At 46.4% G+C, this 19,870-nt stretch overlaps 1 protein-coding gene across 8 annotated transcripts; it reads right to left on the bottom strand.

Annotated features, from left to right (window-relative positions):
• Positions 1-155: 155 nt before the first annotated feature.
• On the bottom strand, positions 156-19,724 carry Efa6 (Exchange factor for Arf 6). Of its 8 annotated transcripts, none has more exons than XM_017244489.3 (15): positions 18,943-19,724; positions 9,100-9,166; positions 8,983-9,036; positions 8,094-8,917; positions 6,946-8,037; positions 6,149-6,409; positions 4,673-5,697; positions 4,229-4,615; positions 4,009-4,172; positions 3,848-3,945; positions 3,514-3,789; positions 3,317-3,454; positions 3,041-3,255; positions 1,353-1,466; positions 156-1,282 (listed from the first exon to the last, which is right to left on the bottom strand). In XM_017244489.3, the coding sequence occupies exons 1-14, from the start codon at positions 19,078-19,080 to the stop codon at positions 1,445-1,447; spliced, it is 4,761 nt and encodes a 1,586-aa protein (XP_017099978.2). In that variant the 5' UTR covers positions 19,081-19,724; the 3' UTR covers positions 156-1,282; positions 1,353-1,444. The 8 variants fall into 8 exon arrangements, with proteins under 8 accessions (XP_017099978.2, XP_070137810.1, XP_070137806.1 ...); XM_070281709.1 differs by lacking the exon at positions 6,149-6,409 and having other exon boundaries at positions 4,673-5,111; positions 5,505-5,697; XM_070281708.1 differs by lacking the exons at positions 156-1,282; positions 6,149-6,409 and adding an exon at positions 1,647-1,818 and having other exon boundaries at positions 1,348-1,466; positions 4,673-5,111; positions 5,505-5,697.
• Positions 19,725-19,870: the final 146 nt, after the last annotated feature.

Genomic DNA, 19,870 nt, shown 5'->3' with positions numbered 1-19,870 from the left:
GGGGTCTGTTTTGGGTGAACTGATCTCGAAAGGGTATTGCTTTAAAAACTAATTGATGCCCTCGAAGCCAGTTAAAATGTATAACTAAATAAATATACAATATGCATACATTTAGGCGCTTGGTTGCACAGGCAAGTTGCTTTCGCTTCAGTTAGTTTTTCAGTGTTTTTGAATTTATTGCCGTTTCAGTTTAATCATTAAAAATTATTATAAACAATGTTATATAATTTGCATTTACATAATTACACAATACAATAATATTATATATTCAAAAATATATGCTGCATTTAAATTTATTGTTTTCTCCATTCTGTTTATTCCGCAGCCAGCGGATATCAATTTCATATTCTAGCTACATGGACATGTCGCGTAATCAACCGATAATGCTTTAAATAAATATGGATCCGTACATAATATTGGAGAAGAGTGCCTACACAGCTCTATAAGTGTAGATAATAATCGCAAAGTCGCAAAGGGCCCTTAAACAAGTCGTAAGAAACGCATATACATGTGGCATAATTATGATAATAATTGCTTTCTCCGCGTTCTGGCTGTCATTGCTACTCAAGTGTTACTGCTGATGTTCTCCATAATCCTCTGCTCGGGTGGAGACATTGTTCAATAATTTATAATTTATTTTTATCATTTATAATGATAGCATAGGTAATGATGTAAGTATTCTGTATCAACTCTCATAATAATAAGTCTATGTGTATAAGCAGTATTCATTAAGCCGTCCATCAGAGTCCTCGGCTAATCGAAATCGAACTGATCGCATGGCTTTACAAAAGATCAGATGATCGCGCAAGAAACCTCTTTCAAAATATCCATTGCGAGATAGTGCTTGGATTGCAGAGAATGCCTCTTGTCTTCTGATGAACGACCTCGAGGGGGCTATAACCCACTTCGAACGTAAAACTCTTGCCCTCTCTCTACACGTAACAAATTCGATTACAAGTAATTATCATTATCGTGTGTTGGTAGTCTAATTATCTCAAATGAACCCTCCTAACATTCGATGGTTAAAGTAACTGAAAAGTGCACAGATTCCGAAATTCTTCAGTGGCAGAAACGGCACAGCCGCGGCGCGTGAGTGAGTGTTGGGTGGTGCACCTCCCCCTTTTTGTTGTGTTCGTCCCTGTGAGTGGTGTTGTGGTGAGTGGTGCTGAGTATGCGAGTGTGGATGCGTGTCGTAGTATATATTAATTTTTGTGGGTCTCTCCGGCGGATTCCGCGTGGCATTGTGGAGTATTCAATTCAATCTTGGGCATAGCCTGCTTTTCTGGTTGGAAAAAACAAAAAGTTGCATAAGTCAGATGGCCGGATGAGGAATAGTTTGGCGTCGCACTTACCACGATGGTCAGGATGCATGTGGAGGAGAGTGAGGATAGTGTGTGTATGCGGGTTTTGAAATGATCGAAATCAAGAGCGAAACGAAACGTAATTATTTCTTTTTCTTCTCTTTTCTGCAAGTGTAGAACGATAAGCGAGGTTAGCAATTGTGATTCAAAACAAAAATAGTATGTCAAGTGGTTGGTGGTTGGTTGGTTGGTTGGTTGAGAGTGGTTTGTATAGGTTCGCTGTAAGCCAAGCTAGACACTGAAGAGTTAACAATTAACATTGAGATTTGGCAGTAGCTTGCTCACATTTAAAACGGGTCAGGGCATTTACAAGGAGAACCTCTTGGACCGGATCGCTAGCCTCCGGAGTAGTGTTTGCATGTGCGCTGGCTGTTGCTGTTACTAAGTTGGCTAATGGCTTTTCGAATAGAGCAAGTGCCGCCAGAGTGGGCTACAGCAGCAGAAGACATCGAGCCATCTGTAAGATTGAAGAATTCTTCCATTTGGGTTTTGCTTTTCAATTGCTTTTGAATGGAACGCAGTAACGGAATTGAACGGGCGTGGGGATTAACAGGTAACAGCAACGGTTGGGGGAATTTAGATTCATTTTTTTTTCCACCTAGGGGTCACATAATGTCGCTTGGTTATCATGATGTGGTACAGAGGTGTATCAATGGGATGAGTCCTGGGCTCTTATCATACAAGCTTCATTGAATTGTAAGTCTATCTGTGGAGGTGTGGGATGAGTGCGGGCTTGTAAAACTTGTATAACATTATATCCGGATGCAAGAGTACGACGAGTGTATGTATATTTAGAATGCTTTTAGCTTAGGTTTAAACGGTAAACGTTAGCTACTACTGAACCACATTTGTGTTTTCTACAATTCTTCGTTCAATTTCGTTTCTAAATACATTTTCTTCTGTATATATTTAACGCCAAAAACTCTGATTTGCTACAAGTGCTACAAAAAACAGTTTTCTATAGTTAACTATTCGAATCTTTGATCAGATTGAACGCTATAACGCTTCCTCTGGGCTTCTTTTGGTTTGTTATTCTAGGTTCCTAGGTTATCAATTGAGTTTTCACAGCATGTTGTGTGGTTGCTTTCAAAATAAAACCATTATTCACATAAGAACTAATTACATTAGGGGATCTTGTTGTGGTTTTAATTGCCTACACGCAACGCTTAAGTCTGGGTCCAGTATCTATGTATCTTAAAGAACTATTGAAATTAAAGCCTGGGGTGGTGAGGATGTTGCAACGTGACTCGGGTGAAATGCAAAACAACAAACAGAAAAACACGCACACGAATTATATTTACAGAGGAGTGAGAATATCACAATAATGCCAGCAACACAAGAAAACACAGCAGGATATCGAGTCCCAGAACAGCTTCTTCCAGCCGACATTGGTCGGGACTGACACCCGGCGATAGCTGCGGAACGAACAACACAACAATAAAGGATTTTTGGGGGAAGCACACAAGCACAAAAGCACACAAACAACTAAAGCGACAAGAAATCAAGGCAAAAAATATAAAGGATACAACAGATAGGAACAGAGATGGTTAGGAGAGAGACTGCTTTAAACCACACAAGCTGAGAAAACTCCCATTACGCGTCAGCCAATGTCCTGCTGCACATTGCCGGACGTGGAGGACGAGGAGCTGCTTCCGCTAGCACGCTGGTGCTGACTGTACCTGTTCGCTGGCTGTTGCTGCTGCGGCTCCTTTGGCGCCTGCTCCTTCGGTTGCTGTAGGATAATACTTTGCGGCGTGGTGGTGCCCACTGGGAATGTGTCGGCCTCTTCCTCGAGCGCTGCCGGCGATGGCTTCTGCGCCTGCAGTTCCAGCTGTTGTTGATCCTCCAGCAGCTTGGCGCTCAGAATGCTCACATATGTGCGATAGCGACGTAGCTGGATGGGTCAAAAATACAATTAGCAGCAACTATCTTCCAAGACTTGGTAGCTAACTTACTTCGTACTGCAAGTAGCTTTCCTTTTCCTTGTAGTTCTGGAGAGGAAGCCCCTTACTGGGAATCGGGCCCCTCTTGTGCTCGTTGAGATCCTGCTCCAGTTGAGCCAGTTGCTGCTCATGGGACTCCAACTGCTCCTTCTGCGAATGAGACCCTACTAGTTAACAATAATCCTCAAAGAAAAGCGTCGTTCACATACCAGCATCAGTTTGGACTGCTTGCTGGGCAAGAGCGGGCGTTGGAACCTCTTCTGGCTGCCCACTCCGCCTTCGAGCGGTGGCGCTGAAATGGCGGCACACACGTAGTTAATCGTCTCTATCCACGACTGCAGTTCCTTGGAATCGCTGGTCTGGAACAGATACTCGGCCTGGTCGGCAGTCTGCAGGCGGAACACATGTTGCTTCTTAGTATAGTCGTTGGCTGTGGTGGCCAGTGCGTGGTGGATGCGTATTGCATTGTGCAGATTGTCGGACATCTGTGGATTGAATTGGAGTTATAGTGGCTTTGTTAAAGTTTGTCTTGGTTCCACTCACTTGACTCTTGCCAAAACCATGCTCATCTTTGTGGAGATAGAGCACTAGATCGCGCAGAGTGCAATACAACATCTTCCAGGAGCGTTTACCAAAGGGAGCTGTGGGAACAAACATAAAAGTTTAGTATCTAAGTTCATAAATAACCTGCCTACATCACTCACTTTTCTTAAAGTTACTATCATAGCAGCATTTTCGCATCACATAGCCTTTCTTGTACTCCACTGCAGTTGCCGATTCAGGTGGATCGAGGAAGGGATTCTCCCCCACATTGGTCAGAGCAGCGTTGTGGGCTCTTTGCTGCTGCATATCCACTGTCTCCTCATCTCTGAAACGATTATCTTTTCTTAGAATCAGTCCCAAGTCTTAGAACCTCAAACTTACAGCGCCCACTCCAGCGGCTTAGTTTTGATGGCCTGGTACAGATACTTGAGTATGTCCTTGGGGAAGTTCTCGCCGTCGTTAAGATCCACCAGGTTGTCCACAAACTCGGCACAGCTCATCTTGCGGTTCATGTTCTGGCCATGCAGATCCGTGTTCAGCAGCATTATGGCACAGGTCAGCGTGTGGACGGCGTCCTGCGAGTTGAACGTGCCAGGATTGCAGTCGAGGAAGCGCTTGGAGAAATGCACGAGGACCCGCTCCCGTTCCTGGGTCTCGCCGGAGAGCGAGAACTGCTGCAGGAACTCGCGCAAAGCCTGGTCCAGGGACTTTTCCTTGAAGTTGAAGTGCTTTAAATACTCATCGGCCACAGCTCGACTAAAATCATTGCTAGAAAGGAATTCCATTAGTCAGGACTATGAGGAGCATATCTTAAATGCTAGTTACTTTTTGCTGAGGTGCCGCGACACGTCGCTCTTCTTGAAACCGTCTAGGGAGTACAGTCTTTTGGCCAGACGAATGGCCGAGGGCAAGTCCACGGCCTTCGGCGAGTAGTGGTACGAGTGCAGGGACTCCACATCGCTGCCGTCGTCAGATACGGGCGGCGAGCCATCCCGCAAGCCCACGGGATTCGTCCCGATCGGCTCATCCGTCAGGGTGACCACATCGTCATCGGAGCGGCCGCTGCTGTTGCTGTGGTTGCTGTCCAAGCCGCGCACTTGGATCACCACCTTGTGCTCGGATTGGTCGCGGTCGCGATCCCGCTCCTTCTCCCTCTGTTGCTGGGCGCGCAGCTGCTGCTTCATCTGCTGGCGCTGCAGCGCGGCCGCGTCCGAGACGAGAATGGTGGAGTCCGAGTCGCTGGGATCGCTCAGTACCATGCCGCCTAGAATATCGCGAGAACTTAATAAATTATCGTCGTCTTGGTAGTCGGGACTAGATATATTCGAAATGGCCTCTGAAACGCTCTGATCACCACCACCGACATGGACACCGACACCAATACTACCACCACCGCCACTACCATTGCCAGCACCATTGTTCCCTGGGCAGCTCAGCAGACCGGGAATTCCGTTGGGCGGCTGTACGGACTGGCCGCCCTGTTCTCGTTCCCCTTGCTGTTGCTGCTGCAGGGCAACCGGGCCATTACTACTACTGCCCAGGGCGCCTTTGGAGCCCGACGACGACATCACCGACGAGGACACCGACGTGGGCGATGCCGGACTGCCCACGGACGAGCTAATGGAACTTGAATGTGAATTTGAATGCGATTGCTGACCGTAGAATTGCTGCTGCTGGTGTTGTTGCTGCTGCTGGAGTTGCTGTTGCTGCTGGAGGTGCTGTTGCTGGAGCTGCTGCTGATGGTGCTGGAACTGCTGCTCTTGCTGCTGCTGCTGTCGCTGGAGGGCGGCCAACTGATGCGGCGCCAAAGGTGCATTATAGGTCCATACAATGCGATCCCGATCCGAGGCCTAGGATGGTCGATAGATCAAATATTAGTGATGAGAGAAAGGCAAAGGAATGCGATATAGAAGTGGCAGCAGGTGCTTCCGTTTTCATTCAAAAATAGATGACACTACCAGCAAAGGTAGTTGGCCGAGCTTTGATTTGGAAAGTGAAAACAGAAGCACCTTAAGATGTGTATACATATTGCCGAATATTAAAATATGCTCTATGCTCTTATCAGATCTCGATAGGTAGATATCCTAACAAAATTTCCGGGTGCTGGAAGCTGGATGTTTGGTGTCTGTGTATGCATGTTTGTGTGTTGGATGTCTGAGAAGCGTTGCTGTGTCGAAGGTCTGGCTTCGTCTACATACAAAAGTTATCCAAGCGCAGGCAAGAACTCAAAACTGGCACAAATCGAACGAAACCGAAATCAAAAGTCACTTTAATCAGCATGCCAACTATGCAAATGGCAACCTTTTTACATAAAATATAGTTTAGTTTGCTGCTGCAGTTCATCGTTGCTTTGGTGGCACAGATGGTTGCTGTTGCCACCGTTGCAGATCGGCTGATGTTGTCGCTGATGCTGCTGCTGCTGCTGGTGTTATTGTTGCTGCTACTGCTACTGGTGTTGCTGTTGCAACTGGAAGTGTTGCTCTGGCTGGAGGGATTGTTGTTCGGCTCACGCTCGTTGTTGTTCAACGCCGACGAGTTGTTTACAATTACAGTGGCCATCGACTAGAAAGCTCACGGGGGACAATATCATAAATTGCGAGAAGAGTCAACAAAGTAGGAAACCAGAACAGAGAACGTAGAACAGAGAAAACGAAAAGAGGAAAGAAACACGAAACAAGATAGTAAGATAGTAAGATAGACAGAGTTAAGTAGTAAGTAGGAGGAAGTTCAAAGTAACAAGTGAGGCAAGAATACAATGGGGAATGCTACACAATGACTTGGGCTAGGTATGATTGGATGCTATGACTAGATGGCTAGATGACTCTATGACTAGATGAGGTATACAATTATGCATGGCTAACACACACACAGACACAACATTTACAGGTTACAGTTTACAGTTTACAGAAACCAGTTAACTAAAAACCGAACTCTACAAAAGCACTTGAACTTCAAACGGGGAGCGGGTTTCAACTCATCAACTACGAGTGTCGAGTGTTCTGGGGGAGATCTGGCTAACAATTCGACATTGGCTCTATCTAGCGCTATCCCGGGGACTATCCTGTGGATCTGCAGGGCTTCTTCCTTCGACGCCTCACCTGCGAGTCTTCCGAGTCCTGGCGCGTGTCCAGCAGCGTGTTCAGCGAGCTATTCACGTCCTCATCAATGTCTATGGGTATCACGGCGGCTATGCCCTCGCGCTGGATCTGCTGCAAATGGTCCTCGGACTTGCTGGTCCGGAATCCGGCGGCATCGCACTTGCGCACCACGTGCCCATTGTGTCGCCGCACCACGACTCCAGTACCGGCTCCTGCTCCCGCGCCGGCTCCACTGCTCGATTCTGGGGCCAGCGAGCTCGGTTCTGGACTGGTGGGCACCGAGTTGGCCGTCTCCTTGTCTATCAAGGGCGTCGACAGCGAAATGGGCGAGGTTGGCACTGAGAATGAGATCTCGTCCAGGGCCAGGCCGCCCGCTTCGCTCTTGACGGTCGTGGACGATGAACCCGAGCCGGACCGGGCGGCACAGTCGACGGCGTCTCGTGCCCGCTGCTGGTGGCGGTTGGCTGTGCGCTGCTTCAGAGCTCTAAGCCTCTGCTTGGCGGAGCCAGAGCCCAGTGAGTTGGTCGAGTAGTCCTCGTCGCCGGCATCGTTCTCCTCCTCGTCGTATGGCTCGTCGTCGTCGTCGTCATCCACCAGACACTGGCGGTCGCTGTCGTCCTCATCGCCGCGCCCCAGTCCGCTCTGGTAGGTCTCGATGTTGGTGATGCCGTAGTGCGTCTGGTCCTCCTCTCGCTCCTCCTCCGCCTCGCCCTCCTCCTGTTCCTCCAGCTCGTCCTCGTTTTGGTAGTACTCGTAGCGTTGTGTGTTCTGCTGCTGGCGATGGTATCGCTGCTCCCCCTCCTCGTCCCGCTCCAACTCCTCGCACATCAGCAGCGTGTCGTTGGTCAGCGAGTCCTTGCGGTTGTAGCTGTTGTTGATGCTGTCCCGCTGTTGCTGCTGCTGTAGGGGCTGCTGCTTCTGCTGCTTCCGCTGCAGCTTCCCATCCCGTTTTATCGAATCCGAACTGGTGTTGGTTGGCGAGTCCACCGAAGAGGACGACGTGGGGGAGGATTCGCCAGAGGCACGCGGTGCTAGAGCTCCGTTGACCCGCGGATTGGCCAGCCGGCAGGGGGAGTCCCGGAGGCTGTCCACCTAAACAATTCAAAATCGATTAAAAGTCCAACTAGGTGGCTTGAGAGACTCGTTACCTTCTTGGTCTGCACAGGCAAGGGGTTGCTGGTCTGCGGTGTCCGGGACAGGTTGAGGATGAGGTCGCCGGTCATCATGTAAGCCTCAAAGCGCGGCGCCTTCGCTGGCTGGGGTGGCGCCGAGTTCGGTTCCGGTTCCCTCTCCTGGTCCGGCTCCTTTTCGGCGGAGAACCGCGGCCGGGTCACCGGACTGCCGCTGTAGCTGTTCGAATGCTGAAGCGGGGGCTGGGTGGCTGGATGGCCGTTTCCAGTCCCATTGGACGCCTTCGTGGGGATCTGCGAGGGGCGTGGCCGCTTGTGCTGCGGGGAGTGCAGGACGGGCACTGGCTTGGGGGCGTTGGCTTTGAGGGCCTGTGGAATGCGTGAGGGTCGGAAGGTGGGCGAGGTGGCCTCTCCACCGCTGCCGCCGGTGGGCGACGTGGGACCCACCATCCCGGTACTACTGGTCGTCGAGGTGGTGATGCTCTGCTCCACCACCTTGATTTTGGTGGAACTGGCCGAGGAGTTGCGGCTGTGGGTGTGGGTGTGCGTATGCGTTGTGGTGGTGGTCGTGGTGGAGCCACTCGCCTGCAGCGGCGACGAGTTCTGGGTCTGGTTCTGGTTCTGGCGCAGCGATGGCAAGTGCGTGGGCGACTTGTAGCGCAGCCCGCTCTGCGTGGGCGTGGTGGCGGTCCCCTTGCCGCCGGCGCTGGCAGGTCGGTGATTTGGCGAGGAGTGAGCACTGCTGCTGTGGTAGTCGTAGATGTTTGGCGATTCAATGTCCACATAGTGCGGACTCTGGGTGTTGGCCAGCTGCTCTTTGATCCGGGCCTTGAGCTTGGGATCTGTAGAATAATTTCAAAGGGTCATGAGTGGGACCAAAGTGGGTTTATTCGTTCCAGGAACCTACCTCGTTTCAGCTCCAAGGTCACTAGCTGGTCCGACAGGCGCAGGCATTTAAGAACTGTTGGGAATTCAAAATAAAATAATCAGTTTCCTCTCCATCAGAAGAGACATCCATACGAACCTTCCTTCGTGGTGTAACAATGGACATCGGTGCCATTGACTTTGAGGATGACATCCCCGGCCTCAACCTGCAACGATCCAAACAGAAGCCAAATGAGTGATGGAACTGGCTCTCGATTAGCAATGGAGGGCCCTGGATATGGATATTGGTGGGGGCGGGGGGCTAGTGACAACAAAAGCCTATCGATTTTCGTTCGGGAGGAGCTGACTTGTTATTATTATTCGCATGTTGGTCAAAACCCCCGGCTGTCGGCACTTGTAAACTATTTTTAATTTTCCTCTTGATGGGCCGATGGGCGGAGGAGGGGCCTTCAGAACGCGTGGAAAAGCAGCGGCAAAAAATGAGGAAAAATGAGGAAAACCATCATGAAATCACAACGTGCGCCCGACGACATTGGCGCCTTATTTACTTGCTGACGTACTACGGCAGAGAAGTGGCTTTCGGTGTCCGGGGCAGAGTGGTACAGTGGTACAGTGGTACAGTGGCACGACGGAGCCTTCACCTCCTCTATGAGGCACTCATAGATTATTCAATAAATATGTTAGGCCTCTGCTCCGGGCCACAGTTCTCTCCGGGATTCGTTCAACATGCACAGGGAACGCGGCAGGGCAAATTACTTTTATTGCATAATTAGTTTCTGCGACTTCCTGGGGCTTGGCTTTTATTATTTATGCCACAAGGTGGGTGGTTGCCTCTCGGCTGGGCTGTGGTGGTGGAGTGGTGTTGTGCAAAGGAAGTGCTGGGCGCTTCCTTTGGAGACACTTGACGCGAGTTGCGGGCAGCAATTAAAACTAAAAGTCGCACTAATTCATGCTCTCACAATCCTGCTGCTTCTGGTGGCACGTTGGCGCTGCACGAGAGCAGTCTGCACACGAGCCCAGGAAGAGAGACCTCGAGAGAGAGAGAGGAGTGAGTGCACCCTGGAGAAATCTCATGGAGAACTTTGGCAAGAGTGGCAGCGAGTGCCAAGTGCCATATTGCCGCTGTTGCCGGTGAGGTTCTGTTCTGGCAATTCAATTAAAAACTCTGCTTAAATTAATTGTGAGGCCCAACAGTGTTCCCCAGCTCGGGTTACATAACCCAACCGTCGGAAGGGGGGGGAGGAGGTACCCGGCTAGGCGAAAAGAAAGTCAAGCCCGTAATGCAAATTTGATGTTTGTGGCCTCAGGCAGCTTCCACTTAACACGGCTCTCCGCCAGCACTTTCCCACCTGGTCGTGGCCACTTCAGAAAACGTGTTCGCCGCCTTTGATAACAAGCTGCGATTAATGGCTTACAGCGAGGAGGAAGCTCTACCAGATTCGATTAGACTCCCTCCTCCACAGGTCCCCTCCCGGCAGCCCAGAAGGGGCACACACGCATGGAAGAAATGGCTTTTCCATTTCACTTTCACGCTCTGGAGGGGAGCAGCGAACGATGGCCAAGAGATGCATCTACAGTGAAGCCTCTACAAGGGGGAAAGCTTAAAATCATCTTAAAACTTATATATATTTCTATTCAAATCTCCCTTAGTTAGACCCCACTGTAGAGAGATAGTGGAACCCCTGGGGCCAAGTGGTTGATTTAGTCAGGCAGTCAAGCTAGTCAGGCCACCAGCAGGCTGCACAGTTAAAAGTTAAATCAATCAGTTACACTCGGCTGCAGCTCGGCTTTGTGCCTCCCCTGCCACACCCCCACCTACCTACCCCCTCCCTCCTCCACCACCATGTTGCATGTTGCATGTGACCCCTGTGGCCCTGGTGCAGCGCTCAAATTGAAATTGGTTCGAATTGATTTGTTTTCACAAGCAAGTGGGGAGCGTCCTCCTTGGCTGCCACTCCGGATTGTTATCTGCAGTGTCATCACTCTACCCCCATTCCTGGGGAGAACAAAGTCACCAGAGTGCCGGAGATATGGCCACTCGAGGGTGCGGGCCACTTCCAAGGCGAAATAAAAAGCTACCCCTAGCTGGCAGGGGAATGACATTTTTATCTCAAAGCCATTCCTTCAACTTTGTTTTCAAAGAAGGTCCAGGATGGGAAACCCTTCAAGACCATTAATTACAGGGATAGGGAATGGCTCTCCATGCTAACCCCAAGGCGAGTGTTTATAGTTCTTTAGGTAATCGGAAGCCCTGCATTAATATTTAATAAAGTAAGTCTACCCCCTTAGTTTAGCATTCAGGCAGCACTCGGCTTTCGGCAATTAATGCCAAGCGAACAATGCTCTTTTTTTTGGGGCTCCTCCACACAATACCTATATGTACTATATACTATATTTTGATTTTGGTTCAATGACGCTTATTGACACGAACTATGTGTAGTGTGTATTTCCAATATAAATTAACGAAAGCAACAGCCGCCCGCCCACTCGATTGCGTGGCGGTAAACAAGGCAATTGACTGATGGTATTGGTGGCTCCGACGACGACCTAGCCAAGTACGATGGTTCCGATATGTGCACTACCTTCACCGCTCTATGAAGGCTTATATGGACGGATGTTTGGCAGTCGTTCTGGCAGTTGACTGCTTGTCTGTGCCGCAGAATCGTTGACAGACTGCCGCAGTAATGGAGAAACCCACTAACCCTATTTCGCCCCGAGAGCCCACAAAATCAATGTTGGGGCAGGCGGATAGAGCCGCATACGTGGGCGCTGCAGACCGACGAGGTCTCTGGTAGCTTGTCACCCGAGACTCTGACCTGTTAGTGGACTAATGATTTTGCCACTCTTGGGCCATTTGCCTTCTAAACGGCTTTGTTTACGTAGCACGGCCATTAAGCCTATTTATAAGGTGGCTTACAACGGACATCCATCACACCTGCTTGAAAGCCCACTAATTCTTGCTAATAAATATCATATCAAGTCATATATGGTTCAATGTCTCGGAGATCTCCCATCGTGTTTGGTTAGCAAACATTTTCACAGCCACGGACAGACACAATGGCAGATCAAATAAATAAACGAATATATTTGCAATCCCCCCCACTCTCGGCGGCAGCTTTATTTATTCCAACGACCTTGCGGGCCTTTCATTGTGGACTGTGGATTTCCTTTCATATTTGCACCAAATAATAAAAAAAGCAAAAAAAAAGGGGAGCAACAAATTAGCATGAATTGGTTTCTTTCATTATCATGCTCGGGTGCTCTGGTGGTCGGGTGCTCCAGTGGGTGTTGTGTAATCGCGGGAATCGGAAGTCTCTGAATGGGCGTTGCGATTATATCGCCTCCCCGCTTAGTTAAACAATAACGCCGGCCGGTGATCGGCAGCGGAGGTGTTTATTATGGCCCGGAACTGCCTAGAATCCCAGACCCATTAGGGTAATAAAGTGCCAACTTTTACAGAACTGTGCCACTGGCTTTGAGGCTAGTGGGGATTGCGGTCAGTCCGTAAGTCTTTTAGAGAAAAGTTACTAGGAGTATCTGGTATTCTCTATTCTAGATTCTAGGGCAGTGGTTTGCCCAACTTCTTTAAGATTCTAATTAAAAAGAAGTGTTGAAATACCAAGTGTATCTTTGCTAAAAATGTCAAAGTCTTTAAAGAGTATCACTCCCAAGACCTCCTTAAAAGACCTCTATTTCTACCCTACTTTTAGGTTTCAAACTCCAAGGCTGAGTCTCCATATCATTAGAAGCTATTATATAGAAAGCTTGCATCTATAATTCCGCAAAACAGTGCTATAGTGCCTCATACTATAGTGTTGTTTTCGGTAAACATTCAAAAAATGTGTACACTTTCTCCCTCTTTCCATTTTGTAGGAAAATCGAAATAGACGAAACCCGGGGAATTTACTGCACAGTTGGTGTGTGGTGAGTGGTGTGAGTGAGGCCCGTGTGGGATTTGCGATTTGCATTTGTGCAACACGCATAAAATTGACTCTGCAACTAGAATGAGAAGTAGGGCCACCAACTCTGCGAAAAGTTTTGGCTCGTGTTTGCATGAATTTGCCCAACTGGGAGATACACAGCACAAAATATTGATTATGGGCTTGGATTGGGAGGAAGGAACCTCCACTGCCTATATAGTCCCCACTTTCTCTCTGTGTACCTGTAATGGCTTTTTTTGGACTTTTATTTTAAACAGTGCGCCTAGGCAGTGTTTATTTTTTGCTATTGATTTGCATTCGCCCTGGTCTCCCTGCCTGCCAGTTGCAGTTGCAGTTGCAGCTGAAAATGTGGGCCATTCTTTACCATTCTAGAGAGGGAGGGGGGAGGCTAAAAAAGCCGGCTAATTGAGCATTCCAGAGCCAGCAGAGACACAAAACAATGAGAGGAGGTGCGATAAGAAGTGCTGCCACTCAATTTTGAGGCAGCCGCCAAGTGGCAGCACTGTCGGATGCATTAGGCCCCCCTCCCCCTCTTAGTTGCTACTGTTGGCCATGCTGCCTTTGTGCTCTTGCATCTTTTGCAACGCTTGGACGCACACACGAATGAGTAAGCGGGCAAGCGAGCAAGCCAAATATAAATGCTCGAGATTTAGCGCAAAGTTTACTGCCACCGCCGAGCTTTCTACAGCACTTTTTGCATGCCTGGCTCCGAGTGGCTCCGCTGGGGGTAGGCCATACAGTGGGCCGATTCTCGGCTTAAAACTAGTTATATTCCGACCAAGAATGGTAAGTAGTGCCACTCGCAAAGAGTAGTTCCAGCCACCTGCTGGAAAGTTACCCAAAGGCCAACACTATTCGGTTTTTAGGCACTTGCCGGGGCCTTCTATGACCCACTGTGGGGCAAGCCAGTGCCTTATGCACTTATTGTTCTTATTATTTCTTCGGCTAGTGCTGCTCGCTGTGCCGTGGCGTGCAACGAACCGCAGCCTTCCAGTGGCAGCACCACCCCCAGCAAGCTCAACCTCTGGAGAAGGCTGGGCCCGGCCTGGGCTGCTGCCAGCCATCAAGCAGAAAGGCAGCCAGAAAACCAACTTAATAAACGCGTGAGCAATTATTCTACTTTTGTAATTCAATTAAGGCGACTCTACTCTACTTTTTGCACTTTTGACTTCCAGTGAACCGAGCAGCCATATGAGAGATACAATCTGAATACCCTTTTAAAAGCCAGTTTGATTAAAAAAGTAAACAATAATTAAAAAGGCCATTGTTTTTAAAAAACAATCAACATTTTAATACAGAATACTTGAATATACTTTTGATGGAGTACCACCTGCCTTTTAGATGCTCCCCTGAAAGGGCACTAAGTGCTCAGCCATCGCTTGACATCCACTTCCATCTGAATCGCAATCGCAATCGAGTGAATGGCAGTTGCTGGGCCGTGTGTGTGCTTTTCAGAGCTTGAAGTTGGCCGACCTGCTCGCTCGACTCCGAATTCTTGAGTTGCTCTTCTTGCGAGTATCTCGAACGTGTCAACTGCCATTACCGGCAATTGTTGGGATCCGAATCGGAATCGGGATCGCATTTACAGTTCAACAGAAAATATAAGCAGTACTTTGCTGGCGAAAAAATCAATAAATAGCCAAGAGTGTCTTGTGTTTTCTTTTCTGGCTTTCTGCTTTTTTTTTGCCGTCTGCGGCTTGTCGGTGGCAATTAATTTGTAACCAGCAGCGGGCGGAGCTGAGCTGAACTGAACTGAGCAGCTGGCAACAACAAAGGCAAGAAAAGTCGTTTGTCATTTCCAGTTAACGAGTAATTAAGCAAAACGTTAGAATTCTGCAACAGCGCCTGCGAGAACAAAAGAAGCTCTTTCTGGCCAGAACCACCATCCACACATAGCTGGCATGGCAGGAAGACGGCGACAGAGTCGACTCTGCCGGGGCATAATACAAACACCAAAGTGTTTTAAAGGTTTCTGCCGGCCTTTTCGGTTCGCCCTCGAAAACGCGAATATATTTAAATTCCTCGAACAGCTGAGCCAAAATGAGGAGCTACACCGAAAGATTAATGACTTGAAGTAATAATATTTCCACAACATAAACAAGTTTTTACTTTTAGATAATCCATCATGGGTATGGAAGGTGTATTAACCCACAAAGAGATTTAGTTTCACAATTTTTATTAATATAATTCGATATTAAGAAGGGGATTCTTACTAAAAAATGGGTTGGTATATTATTAATAGTTTTGATTCCTATGAAAAATGGTATACCATATCCTGATTATGTTTCTTGATATAACTACATACTACAATCTATATGGTATAATTTTTAAAGAATATTGTTCACAATATGAACATGTACAATGCAATGCTCTGCAATGCTGAAAACTTTTCAGTGAAAAGAATTGAAGTAACGAAGAATTGCATTTAATTCATTTTCAAAGAAAAAGCTATAGGAGGTTTTGTAGAAATTAAAAATTTAAGAAGTATAAAAACACTTTAAAGTAGAAAACGATTTTTGGCACAAAAAAACTACTAACTCTGGTTATACTCTACCTCTAACTAAAAACTCCCCAACATTGGCTGGTACATAAATGTTGTTCAAAATTTCATAACAATATCCTTAACCCCAGTAGGTATAGAGTTATTATGGGGCTCTTGAGGGAGTTTTCTATTTTTTTTTTTAGTTTTTCTAGAAATTAAAAAAAAGCCATCGTAAAGCTATAGCTTACAGTGGAAATTCCAAGTGCAAATTAAAATTCTATGGAAATACAAAAATAGAGTCAAAAAACTATTTATACTTTTGCCAAAACAAATTTTTGTTATAATTATATGAGGATAAGTTTAAAGTAATTTTTTTCCATAAATATAAATATTCCATATTTGGTTTTTGCCTCATTGTTTTTGCCAGGTAAGTGCAATATACATATGTAGTAGGCAGGCTTTTCTCAGCCACTGTATTTCTTCAAAAATATCTCCCTAAAAAGACCTTTACAATATTTGAATTTTGGATTTATTTATTTATCTAAATCTAAAAAATAGTTCTAAACTAAGAGCTAACTTAGGGCTAAGAGCCATAGCAACTAAGGCCTTCGGTTCCCAGTTTATCTCAATTAATAGGTAATAGAATTTTGGTTTTAAAAATTTAGCTATTTAATGGAAAAACTTATATTATTATCTGTTTTATTGCATTTTTCCATAGCCGACATTCCTTAAAAGATCATCCTTTTCGATTTTCAGATTACACCAGGAGGTTTAAGTCCCCTCTCCACTTTTAAAGTGCGTTTCACGATTAAAAATATATATTTCTTTTAATCCATACCCTAATGTAATAAAATATTTACATATATATTGATAAATAATAAAAAAATAATATCTTTCCTTAAATATATCTATAATATAGATTCTATATAAGTAAATTACCAAAATTGTTAGTGAAACTTTCAACAGATAATTTTTAAAATTGCTTGAAACCCTATGCTCATGCCCCTAGACTAGCAGATCTCCTTAAATATTCTACCTAATCTTGAGAAAAATACTAATAATTTAAATTGAGAATCTTAAACCAAAAATTAAAAAAAGAACTCATATTCAAGAGGCGGTAGTTAATCTTGTGCAATTAATAGACAATTTTCCGCTCGCAGATTACTTTCAGAGAGGGGGCTTTTGTCGTCATCCGAGTATCAAGTTGGAAGTACATACATGGAAGGAAAATAAACAAACGCCAAACAAATGCAGGGGGAAGCAACAACAAACAGACAGAGACAAACTGCAGCAGACGGAAAGGAAGAGAGAAGAGCCGAGAAGTCGGAGGCGAAGGAGAAGGCGACAACCGATGACAGCGTGAACAAACACATGTACGTATGTATGTATGTATGTACATACAAGCATACATCACTTGTACACACCCATGGTAAGTGTGTATGCACGATTGTGCATTCATTGAAAAATACAATTCTACGACAACTGGGATGAAGGAAAATAAAAAGTAAAAATAAATTCTATTAAGGGTCAGATGTGGTACTTCCCGGCGAGTGTATCTGCGAGGTTCTCAGAGGCAATGACTCTTTTTATTAAATTAAAAAAAAATAAATACATACTAGAGGTTGTTTTTTAGGAAAAAATGATTCAAAATAAAGTTCAAGACTGGGTTTAATGTCTAAATTTATCTTTAATTTTATATCTTTATTATTAAATTTCAAAAAGTAAATACAGACTTCCAAAAGAATGATTTAAACTGGGGTCTAGGTTCATTATTTACTTTTATTTTCTATAAAAAGCCACACTTCCACTCTCCAGCGATTAAAACAACAACCAACGACAGATAGAAGACAAACAACAACAACAACCACAAACAACCAGCCGGGACACAAAAAAACAACAAGTTGTAAGCGAAAGCGATAAGAAATTGAAAAAGTGCGTGCCGCCGCTCCGTTGTATTTGTAGGTTGGCTGCATCTTGTAGATACACAGATACACAGACAGATCTCGGGTGATGCAGTTCGTTTGCCTGAAGACAATGGCCCTCAACTGGTTGTCGGGTTTTTTGTTTTTTGTCATACCTGCCCCTGCCACGGAATTACTTAATAATTTAACCAATTTAAAATTCCAAACGCGTTTTTTGCACTCTGCTTTCACGCATTTCAGTTTTTTGTTTGCTCTGTCCAGGAGGGGGTGGGGGGGATCAGTGTTTTCCAATGTTTTGGTGGCCGGTCGATCGATCGATGGATCGGTCGTGTGCATAAATTTCAAAACCAAAACCGCCGGAGAATTTTGTTTTGTTTCGTGTAATCGCTGCTGATTGTTGCCACGTCCGATAATTATTAACTCTCAGTCTGCATGTGTGTGTGTGTGCCTGTTGCAGTGTATCTGCAGCTGTGTGGGTAGGTTTATTTTTAAAATTGTCTTTGGCTGGCTTTTTATAGCGCTGCATTTGCATTTTGTCGATTCGTTAACTTTGTTTTGCATTTCTCTCGAATTAGAGTTGCACTCACGAGTCATAATCATAATTGAAATGTGCCCCACGTAAGTCTAATATCCGTTGGGTGTGGACGGCGTAGAGTTTTCCTAGAATTCCCCCGCCTTTATGGGGGCGGTTCTAATTAAATGTTGACTAATTCAACGAGATTCGGGTCCTCTGATAAGATAAAGCTCTGACAGTACAGATTCCGGTTACTGCAGAGGAATTTCTGAAAGAATGCGGAGTAACTCAGTACACTGTAACTCCCACTGGATCTCCCCACAATTAAAAGCTAAACAAATATATTGGCATTTCTGGGGAAATATTTGCCTTGCCTTGTTCTTTGTACTCCGGCTGCTCTAAACACTCGATATGCGATGACAGTAAATAGTAAATGAAAGCAAAACAAGCCAGAAAATTGATACAGAGTGCCTTTTGTGTCGGCACACCGCTGCCCCTACAACCAGCTCCCTCCCTACAACCACCCATCAATTAACGTGACGATGACATCACGGGCGGCGGGCAACAATGATGACACGCCGAAGGAGCGCTCTCATTTCTTTTTTCGTGGCTGTGCAAATTGAAATGCTTTCACATGCGCGCCAGACACCCGACACTCCATGGCCATCACCATAAAAAAGTGGAAAATGTGGCAGGTCTTATCTGGCCACAAGGATCGACGACCGGGCCGAGAGGACACACCACAAGTCTTTGCTTAAATATTTGAAACAAAATAAAATTAGTGATGTTTCTCGACAGCAATTAAGACAAATGATACCCACAGGCAACTAAAAACAAGCCGGCCTTGAGGGGACCCATTGACGTCATCATCTCTTGGGATTTCGGTGGCACTCCTGATCTTTTTTGTCGGTGTACGGGAAAAGGTTGCAGTGCCAAAAAAAGAAAGAAAGAAGGAAGGGAGGCCAGCAGGGAGTTGCCCGGTGGTTGATAAAGCCATAGCCCAAGGAGGGGGAGGGGGAGGAGGAGGGAGACTCTGTCCCAGACGGGAATGACACACGCAAAAATGGAAACAAAGGGCGGGGTGGCTGTGGGAGGTGGCAGGGCGATGGGATGTTCCACTTACCGCTCCACAATCGGCTGCCGGCGAATTTTCGACAATGTCGTAGATTACATGTGGCGGCCCAGTGGTGCCGAGCAGCGAAAACCCAAAACCGGAATGCTGCTCGCTGCGTCGCAGCACCACTTTCAGTTCTTCGGTCATTGCGCTGCCACCGGAGTTCCCCGATCCTGATGCTCCTCCTCTTGTGGTTATAGCTCCTCTCTGGTGGTAGTGGTGATAGTATTTAATTCCTCGCTTTTCGCCGTTTGAATTTAATTCCGTTTTGGTCGGCTGCTGCTTCTTCTTCTTCGCAGTCACACTCACACACAGGCACTGGCACAAACACAAGCACACACACACTCGCGCACAACAAACACTCCCACTTTCAGGCGAAGCGCTCTTGCAGCCTTAAACTCCTAGACTCGCAGACGAATTTCTTGAACCATTTAAAAACTATTTATTGCACTGCACTTTAGCGTGGCTGCAGCTTTCTTTTCACGCAATTTTCGGAGCCACATCCACGCAAACTTGTTTAATTTGTTTCTTCTTTCTTCTCGCTTCTCGATTGCCGTTTGGTGTTTGTCCGACTTTTCGCCGCCGCGCCTGAAGGGAGGAATCAACCACACGTTCTCGCGGGGGCGTGGGACCCAGCTACCGCCGACATAGCGTCCACTCAGCTATATTGCCACAATTCACGTTGATTAATTACTTTTTCGTCGCCGAACTAGTAGAGGTGAGAAACGTCGATGTAAACATCGGCAAAATCGGTCCGACCGCGGTGAGTGTTGGGTAGTGTAGTAAAGCGTTGTAATATCTCAGTAGGCGTTTAGTTGTTAAAAATACCAAAAATCCAAAAAAAAATGTAGGGATTTTTTAGTTACGGTATCACTAAAAATTACCGGTTTATACCACTCCCGGTTCGGATACATATTTTAAACAATATATTGAAAAA

The sequence above is a fragment of the Drosophila bipectinata genome, chromosome 3R (assembly GCF_030179905.1).
Source record: "Drosophila bipectinata strain 14024-0381.07 chromosome 3R, DbipHiC1v2, whole genome shotgun sequence".
NCBI lineage: Eukaryota > Metazoa > Arthropoda > Insecta > Diptera > Drosophilidae > Drosophila > Drosophila bipectinata.
The sequence above is the reverse complement of the archived record's forward strand: the minus strand, read 5'-3'. Positions and strand labels throughout refer to the sequence as shown.

What these genes read in the sequence shown, in the direction of transcription:
- Efa6 (XM_017244489.3), bottom strand. Translation starts at nt 19,080, where the DNA reads ATGACCGAAGAACTGAAAGTGGTGCTGCGACGCAGCGAGCAGCATTCC. An exon ending in AGGACTCGGAAGACTCGCAG is followed by an intron (nt 6,410 to 6,945) that starts GTGAGGCGTCGA and finishes TGAGCTTTCTAG; the next exon opens with TCGATGGCCACTGTAATTGT. An exon ending in ACTATATTTTATGTAAAAAG is followed by an intron (nt 5,698 to 6,148) that starts GTTGCCATTTGC and finishes CGACCATCCTAG; the next exon opens with GCCTCGGATCGGGATCGCAT.